The sequence below is a fragment of the Hemitrygon akajei genome, chromosome 14 (genome assembly GCF_048418815.1).
Source record: "Hemitrygon akajei chromosome 14, sHemAka1.3, whole genome shotgun sequence".
Taxonomy (NCBI): domain Eukaryota; kingdom Metazoa; phylum Chordata; class Chondrichthyes; order Myliobatiformes; family Dasyatidae; genus Hemitrygon; species Hemitrygon akajei.
Window position 1 is genome coordinate 5,062,899 of NC_133137.1, and position 9,729 is coordinate 5,072,627.

General features: G+C 42.0%; 1 protein-coding gene across 1 annotated transcript; it reads right to left on the minus strand.

Moving 5' to 3' along the window:
- Positions 1–2,410: 2,410 nt before the first annotated feature.
- On the minus strand, positions 2,411–8,547 carry LOC140738250 (phospholipase A2-like). Its single transcript, XM_073065403.1, has 4 exons — positions 8,416–8,547; positions 8,160–8,319; positions 4,483–4,610; positions 2,411–3,306 (listed from the first exon to the last, which is right to left on the minus strand). The coding sequence occupies exons 1-4, from the start codon at positions 8,495–8,497 to the stop codon at positions 3,188–3,190; spliced, it is 489 nt and encodes a 162-aa protein (XP_072921504.1). The 5' UTR covers positions 8,498–8,547; the 3' UTR covers positions 2,411–3,187.
- Between the last annotated feature and the right edge of the window lie 1,182 nt (positions 8,548–9,729).

Consider the following 9,729-nt stretch of genomic DNA (forward strand, 5'->3'; position numbering starts at 1 on the left):
TACCTGGATGACATCATTATCATCAGTCAGGATGACGAGGAACATCTCCAAAATCTCAATACAGAGTTAAAAAGATTAGAAGATTATGAGCTCAGAGCATGATGCAACAAAAGTGAATTCTTGAAACCAAGCAGCACTTACTCTGGTCACACCATTGACGCACAAGTTTTACACAAGTATGCTCAGAAAATTCAAGCACTGCTGGATGACTCAAGGTCAAATGATGTGTCACAATTGTGGTCCTTTTTAGGATTTGTCAATTACTATAACAGATTCCTGACAAACCTAGCTACTGTCCTCCACCCCTTGAACTCATCGCTACAGATCAGGAAGAAATGACAATGGACAAAGCAGTTTGAGGTGTCTTTCTAAAAGGTAAAAGAAATAGTGACGTCAGACACTGTACTCACTCATTATGATCCAGTGAAGCTTGCCGTTCACTGCTTGGGATGACAATAGGTCCAGAAGAAAGGCATCCAGTGCCGTCAGAACCACTTTCTGCAGACCAGAGTCAACTCACACCACCATCATGGAGGAGGTCCCAGAACCTGAGATTGTTTCACAGCCACAAGCCTCAATGGCCAAGCAGAGAGACCACAACCCCTTTGTGAGGAAGATGTTACCCCACAGAGCTGTTGGCCATCGGGTATTTAAAATATGGAAGAAAATGTCATACTTGGATGGGTCAAGGACAGTGGAAGTAGTCAGACCAATCGCCTTTGTTCCTTCCAGGTGTTTGGAGATGGAGGCTGTCATTGTGTGGAACTGTTTTACATCTTTCATTTTGTGAGATGAAATGGCTTTGCTTTCCGTGTTTTAGACACAAAGTTGCTTCAGGTAATTTGCTAGGCTGAAGATCATTTTTCCTGTCCATAAATTACCGACTATCACTTGCTGGGAAGAGGGCACTAAATGGATGCTGGCTTGGAGCAGAACCAATAAAAAGGTGTTAAAGGTCAGCCAGATGACCTACATCCAATGACACTGGAATGCAATATTTGAATTGGTAAGGAACGAATATAAAAGTGGACACTTCGAGTGTCTCCCTCAAGAGACCAACCATCACAAAGAAGAGCCCCCACACCAGGGACTGGGAGAAGAAAGGGTCGATCATCTGGCCAGTGGAGATCCCCTATTCCAGTGTTTTAAATTGGACAAGTTGTCCGAGTAAGTACTGGTGCAGAGAGAACAGTAGAATTTATGTTCGAAGTTGCTGGCTGGAGTCAATGTCAACATAGTTACATTACTGTTTGTGCAGAGACAATAAAGTGTGAGCTTCGATTAATTACGAGTTGCGTACTGAATTTCCTAGCCTCATTCCATGGACAAACATCAACAGAGTAAGAAATCCTCCACAGCAATTAAATCTTTAAACCTGAATAGGACAATTTAAAATTGACTATGCTGTGGATGTCTGTATACAATAGTTGTATTATATAGTATTCTGTGTATATAGTTGAGATACATTCTCTATTGGACTTAACAGCTAAGCAGGGAACAGTGTTGTATATTTAATATTTCAGTATTACCCAAGTAATATTGTAAATACATTTTGATTAAACATGTTTTGTTTGTTTAAGTAATTCATTTTGCATTATATGTAAAAGTGCGTAAATGGCATACAGTACGTTATCACGTCACCACATCATATGTGCATGCCTCGCTTAAAGTAAAAACAAAACTAAGACCCGTTCTCCTAGGCTCTCATCTTTTTCTTGCAATTAGTTTTTTTTGTCTTTCAAGTTACAAAAACATAACAAGATTCTTCCCTCAGGCTGTGTGACTAGTGAATAGTCCGCCACCACTGAGCTGCTACCGTTTACTTGTGCTGTGGACTAATGCATTTTGAATTATATTTTATTAGCTTATTTATAGTAATATTTTGTTTTATGTGCTGTGTGTGATGTATGTTTTGCGGGTGCATATAGTCTGGAAGAAAGTTGTTTCCTTTGGTTGTATATATGTACAGTTAGATGACAATAAACTTGATTCAGATATATGAATCCTCTCCCCCTCTCTCTCTCTCACTCTCCCTCACTCTCTCACTCTCACCATGACCTCAATTCCCTCTTGCTTTGTGCCTTCTATCTCACAGCTGTCAGCTGACAAAACAGGAGTGAGTTCCTGTGGCCTTTCTCCAAGTTGCAAAAACCAAAACAGGCTTAGGCTTTAAAGTTGCAAATATATATTGAACTATTTATGAGAAAATTTTCCCCAAAGTATGTCCTGAGTGAGGCTATAGTTTGAAATGCATGGAACAATCCATGAGGGATGAAGCTGTGGGTAGGGAGGAAGCAGGTTCTGTCGGCCATCCTGCCCAAATTTTGTCCGTGGGCTGGAAAACTTCTAGAGAGCTCCAGTGTATGCTTGGTGTGCTGTAGTGTGAGGCAAAAGAAGTGTGACACCAGGCTTGTTTAACTGTTCCCAGACTGTTTTTAATAGATATAGAAGATACACATCCAGTACTTTGTGCCTTGTGTCACTGAGAATCACTACTGAGAAGGTTTATCATAAAATATTGCACAATGAAGTTCTGGGAAAAGAAATTTAAACATATGACAGGGGCTAAGTCAGAATGGAACCACTTGTAAATGAATGGATATTTACATAAGTTCCACACATCAACCGCAAGATAATGCACTCCAGCAGGTCGAATGAGAGTAGCACATACTTAATAGTAGGACCTTGTGGAGTTCTGAGGAACGAAAGGACCTTGGTGTACAAATCCATGGATCCCTTAAGATGGCAGTACAGGTGTTACAAGTGTTAAACAAGGCAACCATGAAGCTAGTCTACATTAACATATATGAGCAGGAAACTGTTCTATAAAACATTGACTGCTACATGAAAACAGTCTTGGTTACTTCAGTCTAGAGAGGATTTGATTGCTCTGGAGAGGCTCCTGAGGAAATTCCTCAAGATGCTTAAGTTTTGGGAAGAGACACACAAGCCAGAACTTTTCATTTGGGAGGAAGATTGAAGATCTTTAGACTCCTGATTGGCACAGGTAACATTAGGATGTGAAAACAGGATAAGGATTGATGGATGTAAATGAGATTATTGATCACATTAAGATAGTTAATATTGCAGATCAATGAAGTTGAGAATCCAGAGAAATAAAAAGCACAATACAATCCGGACGTTAAATTCCAGCTGTATATTATACAGACATGTCTACACTGAGCCGTTATTTACAGTGGGACTGGTCTATGTTCACGTTTTCCGGATTGAATTTTACTTTGGACATGCAGATGGCTAAATTGCGATCACATTCACAGATAAACATTTCGCAGTTGTTATTTTTACCTGAAAAACAAGATATGGAAAATGTCAAAGATGCACTAAACCAGAATTTACCAAGCCCTTTTAAAGACAATTTTTAAATGTGTGAGTCCCAGGCACCTCTTGCATTTGAGAGCTCGACCATTGGCCAGAAGGATAAAGGCTACTGGAAGATGAGAACCTAAGCACTGGCAGGTTCCCTCCAAATCAGAGACCTTCCCAACTTGAATATATGACCCCTCGCTCAAACATCTCCGAGTCTAAATCCTGGACTACAACCTAATCTTGGCAGAACTGCCTCTGTTCCAGAAGACGGTTCTCCACCATCTTCTCAGGGACACCAAGGGATGGACAATAAATGCGGCCCTTGCCATTGGCATGCACATCCAACACACCATTGAAGACATCTTCAAGAAGCAGTGTCTCAAGAAGGCAGCATCCATCACTAAGAACTTTCACCATCTGGGAAAGCTCCTTCCCAATACTACCATCAGGGAGGAGCTATAGGAGCCTAAAGACCACCCTTCAACAACTTGGGAAAGCTGGCACAGGCAGAACATTGCATTCACAATGGCCATAGCATTGACTCCGATGGCACAAAACTACTGCACCGTGCCAATGGCTTTCGGGACCGCCTGGTGAAGGACGCCTTTGAAATAAAGCTAGAGGAAAAGAATTTTAACAAAGACAAAGGTTTCACTCTAAGTAAGAACTGGAATTCAATTACAAACAAGGTGGGACAGCAGAAACCTGGTTGGATGGGGACTAACCAATCAGGAGGGACGGATAATGGGAGTATAAATACCACCGGACTAAACTTGCCTGGGCATCATCCCTGATAAAGATGACAGAGTTTGTCATCAAATTGTCGATTAAAATCGATACCTGTACTTGGCTGGTGCCCGAGAAAAATGTATTCATTGTATACACCAGGGAAAGTACTAGATCCTTCTTCACTTACCTCTACAGGGAAGAAGCTTCTCCTGCTCTGCCATTTGATTTCTGATTGGTCCATGAACCTATGAACAGTACCTAGATACTCCTTTTATCGCACAGTTTATTTGTAATCATTTTATACCTTTGCACTGTACTGCTTCTCCAAAACAAATTTCACATCATATACAATAAGTGAATGGGAGTAAATCTGATTCTGATTCTGAATAAAGATAACAGAAAGAGACCGCTCTGGACCATACTCACTGCTACATATGACGGTATTCTTGGAACAGGTATAAGTGTAGATCTCAGTGTAAGGATTGTCAAAGACAGGTGTGCAGTCCTTAATATTTTCAGCTGCACCATAGCAGTTGTCATGGGTCTGACAGCACCTGCAAAATGATAGGTTATGTCAGAAAAATGTGTGGCAGAACATCTCAAGTTATACTACAAAACTCCACAAACATCCCTTGCAGTGTAAAGTCCAGGGGGGATCTGAGGCCAGCCAATGTGTGTTGGACCAGGGGAGGTGGTTAGGAGACTCACTGTTGGATGTAGCTGCTTGGATCCAGGAACTGCTGGGACCCAGGCAGAAATGAGGAGAGGAGTTCTGACAAGTCCAACACTTCAGGTTGACCCTTGTTTATGTAGTCAGTTTTTCATTTATCGGTCTCTGTGGATTGTGCAGTGCGTAGGATCACCATAGACCAACATGCAACAGCTCAGACAACCAGCTGCTTCCTCATGTTCTCCTCTACAGATAGAAAATAAGAATTTAAGACAGGGGTCAAAGTTGACCTTCCTCTCCTTTCAGTCTGCTCCACCACTCGTCAAGAATGTACCAGATCTTCTACATCAGCCCATATCCCTGATTTCTGTGTTATCCTGAAATCTATCAATCACTGCTTTGAAAGAACTCCGTGACTGAGGCTCCACAGCCTCAGGGGTAGGGAATTTCAAAGATTCCCCATCTTCCTGAACAAAGAAACTTTCCCTCACTTCAGACCTAGACAGAGTGGACATGGAGGGGATATGAGCAGGAGTCTAGGACCAGAGGGCACAGCCTCAGGATAAAAGGACAGAGATGAGGGATTTCATTAGCCTTAAGATGGTGGATCAGTGGAATTCATTGCCACAGTGCAGGAAGTCATCGGGTATATTTAAATCAGAGATTGACAGATACTTAATTGGTAAGGGTGTCAAAGGATATGGGAGAAGCCAGGAGAATGGTGTTGAGAGCTAAAATAAATCAGACATGACTGAATGGCATAGCAGACTTGATGGGCTGGATTCCTCTCCTATGTCTTTAGATTTATGGTGTCAGACCTAACTGGCTTATTCAATGCTCCAAGACTGCAACGCATATTCTAGACACCAGAGCAGAATGTAACTGTGAACAATCATCTGACTTGCTGGCACCCCTATATATGAGCAAGTTCCCACATTAGTATTATTAAATTCAGAACTCCAATGTACTTACACATATTTCTTCCCACAAATAGTAGAACTAGTTTTCCCCCCTTCGCCCAACTTTTAGTAAATGCTGACACATGCTGGAAATCTTGAGCAACACACTAAATAGTGGGGCAACTCAGCTGACCAGGCAGCATCTGTGGAGGGAAATGGACAGTTGATGCTTTGGGCCGAGCTCCTTCATCAAGACTGGAAAGGAGGGGGCAGCAGCCTGAATAACAAGGTGGGGTAATGAGGACGAGTATAAGGTTGGAGTAATGAAGGGAAGGGGGTGAGTTTTTATTAGTCCTTTCTTATGGTGCAGCAATAGATTTAAAATAACCTTTCACTCAACTGATTTAGAAAACTATCTAGTATACATGCCACAAATTTGCCTTCCATCTTATTATGGCAAATTTAACTTGTGAGTCGGTGTGTGGACTGAAGTGACCCAAGGTTATTGTGTTACACCATTAGTTGCATGACTTCTTTCTATGCCATGCCTAAAAGGAAAAGTTCTTCCGCAACTTCTAGCTCTCTTTTGAAAGATGCCTCCACTTTATTGATGACCTATAAATCATAAAATACACAAAAGGTACTTATCTACCCATGATCTGCCTGACTTAAACTGAGCCCCACTTTCATCACCAACTCTATGGAACCAGTACCCTGAATGGACCTCTGGGCAATATCAAGGATCAACTATATTGGCCATACAGTATACAATTACATTTATTAGGAATTTGTTGTGGTGGGTTGGCACGACATGCAACAAAAACAACAGCATTCAACATTCATAAAGAAGAAAGAATTATATGAAAATAAAGTTAGAGGTTAAAGGACAGCTATGGAATAAAATGTGGATAAATACAAGCATGTATTTAATGTAAATAGCATTATAAAAGCATTTTAAAGAGGTTACAGTGCAGTATAGTTACTGAGGATAATGCTGAACCAGATACCAACCTGAAAAGGAAGATGTGACCACATTCTACATACTTTACCCTCAAGTCTAAGTTGAGATAACCACAACAAAAAGGAATAAGTAAAATACTTCTCGAAAAAATGTCCCAACTAACTTTTACCAGGAGAGATGACAGGTATTCATGTCGACTCAGCAAGCATTGTAACCTCCAAAACTCAAGAATAGCAAGACATGGTCGGCCAGTGGCTTAAAAAGACTCCCAAAATATTCTAAGTGCTGGGGATACATATTGGGATATTAAATGTGAAGAAGGCTCACTGAAGGTCCAGTCCTATAGCTTCTCGGGGGTCCTTCAGCCCATCTAATTTGTGCCAGCCATCGAGCACCCATTCACACTAATCCCATTCTATTCTCTCCACAACGGCATCAGCTTCCCTCAGTTTTGACCACTCAGTGGACAATGAACCTACCAACAGGGGCCACCGGGAGGTCATAGAGAAAATGTGCAAAGACCATACAATCAATGCTGGAGACCAGGACTGAACTGGGGTCGCTGGAGCTGAGTGACAGCAGTTTTAATAGCTGCAGCGCTACACCAGCCATACTTTCTGCAGGTGAATGACAATAGTGTTCTGGCTAAAAGCTAGCCATGGCCTTCAATGAGGTACACACTTAATAGTCACTATATGAGGTGTGCCTCTATACTTGCATATTCATGCAATATCTAATCAGCCAATCAACTGGCAGCAACTCAATGGCATAAAAGCACGCAGACTGGGTCAAGAGGTTCACTTGTTGTTCAGACCACATATCAGAAATGTGATCTAAGTGATGTTGACCATATACTGGTGCCAGATGGGGTGGTTTGAGTATCTCAGAAACTGCTGATCTCCTGGGATTTTCACACACAACAGTCAATGATGTGAAAAACAAACACGAAAATACAGTGAGAGGCGGTTCTGTTAATGAGAGAGGTCAGAGAATGGGCAGACTGACAGGAAGATAACAGTAACTCAAATAGCCACATGTTATGAGGGGAGATTTGATAGAGGTATATAAAATTATGATGGGTATAGATAGAGTGAATGCAAGCAGGCTTTTTCCACTGAGGCTAGGGGAGAAAAAAAACCAGAGGACATGGGTTAAGGGTGAAGGGGGAAAAGTTTAAAGGGAACATTGGGGGGGGGGCTTCTTCACACAGAGAGTGGTGGGAGTGTGGAATGAGCTGCCAGGTGAAATGGTAAATGCGGGCTCATTTTTAACATTTAAGGAAATCTTGGACAGGTACATGGATGAGAGGTGTATGGAGGGATATGGGCCAGGTGCAGGTCAATGGGACTAGGCAGAGAAATGGTTCGGCACAGCCCAGAGGGGCCAAAAGGCCTGTTTCTGTGCTGTAATGTTCTATGGTTACAACAGTGGTGAGCAGAACAGCATCTCTGAATGCACAAGATGTCAAACCTTGCACTGCATGTGCTACAATAGCAGAACACAAACGTAGACTGAGTGGCCACTTTATTAGGTACAGGAGGATGGCTCTGTAGAGTCCTTTCTCTCGACCTACCTGTCTAGTTCATCCACTGGAGTCCCAGACCCGCCGTACCCACAGTAGCATCCATAGTCAACGAATTGATGTATTGGGCTGCTGTCTGGAATGATGCATTTGATCATCCCACGTAACTGCACGATGCTCTTGCCTATTGGGTGTGAGCTCCCAGCACCAGCTACATCAGGAGGGAGAGGAACAGACAGACACAAACAGGTTAGAACATGGAGCAACCAACACGAGAACAAGGCTCACTCGAGGAGAGATTCCCTACCTGAGAGCAGAAGGAGGACAAACAGCCCCAGCATTGTCGTTTGCTCTTCTCTGTCCTGGAAATCACACGTCCCAAAGCTCATTCCATCCCTTTTATAATTAGTCTCAGTAAAGAGTGAGATTCAATACCGGGATCGTATCATGAGAACCGATAACATGGATAAGATAAGACAAACTCTCCTGTTGGTACAACTGGTCTCTATTTGCATTCAAGTATTTGAAATTGCAAGACCACTTTTAGAACCACTTGTTAGTCCAGCATATACTTCATTGTTTAAAAAACATTGAACATAGAACAGTACAGGCCCTTCAGCCCACAATGTAGTGCTAACCTTTTAACCTATGCCAAGATCAATCTAACGCTTCCCTCCCACACAACGGTTTTCTTTCATCCATGTGCCTGTCTAAGAATTTCTTAAAAGTCCCTGAGGTATCTGTCTCTACCACAACCCCTGGCAGCACGTTCCACACACCCACCACTCTGTGCAAAATAAAACTTAACCTGACATTCCCCTACGCTTTCCTCAAATCACCTTAAAATCACCCGCTCATGTTAGCCACTGCCTCCTTTGGAAAAAGGCACTTGTCATTCTATCAATGCCTCTTATCATCTTACACACTTCTATCAGGACTCCTCTCATCCTCCTTTGTGCAAGGAGAAAAGCTTTAGCTCACACAACCTTTCCTCATAAGACATGCACTCTAACCCAGGCAAATCTCCCCTGTGCCCTCTTTAAAGTGAAACTGTTTCACTTTTTTCCTTCCTTCCTTACCTAACTCAACCTTGCTTTGCCTTTCAGTATCTCACAGTCCACAGGAAGGTGTCCTGCTGTGTTACATATTAATTCGATCTGGGCATTTTTGGACTCAACAAGCATAAAAACATGCATTTATGTTCACACAACAATGAGGAGGGATTAAATTATTCCTTTCCAATTCAATTCTCAATGACTCCACGGTCATTGCGTGGTAAAATGACTCTTGATAACAAAGAACTTCCCATGTGCTGGTGTGGTGATAAAATTAAATTATTATTATTCAGAAGCCTAATTGAACAATCTAGAAACCAGAGTTCAAATACCACATGGCAGCTGTGGAATTTAACATTTGTTTAAGATATGGGTTTTCTTTAATAAGAGTATTGATAAGTGCATTGGATAATTATAGACACCCTTCCAGTTGAACAATGTCCTTGAGTGGAGGTGTTGGGACTGAGGGAGAGATGTAGATAGCAGACATGATTTGGTAAGGGACACACTCAGAATCATCAACTACAAAATACTGGACTCCAGTCCAGGACAAGAATCACTGAAAG

What these genes read in the sequence shown, in the direction of transcription:
- LOC140738250 (XM_073065403.1), bottom strand. Translation starts at nt 8,497, where the DNA reads ATGAGCTTTGGGACGTGTGATTTCCAGGACAGAGAAGAGCAAACGACA. An exon ending in CCAGTGGATGAACTAGACAG is followed by an intron (nt 4,611 to 8,159) that starts GTAGGTCGAGAG and finishes ATCATTTTGCAG; the next exon opens with GTGCTGTCAGACCCATGACA. An exon ending in GAATACCGTCATATGTAGCA is followed by an intron (nt 3,307 to 4,482) that starts GTGAGTATGGTC and finishes CTTGTTTTTCAG; the next exon opens with GTAAAAATAACAACTGCGAA.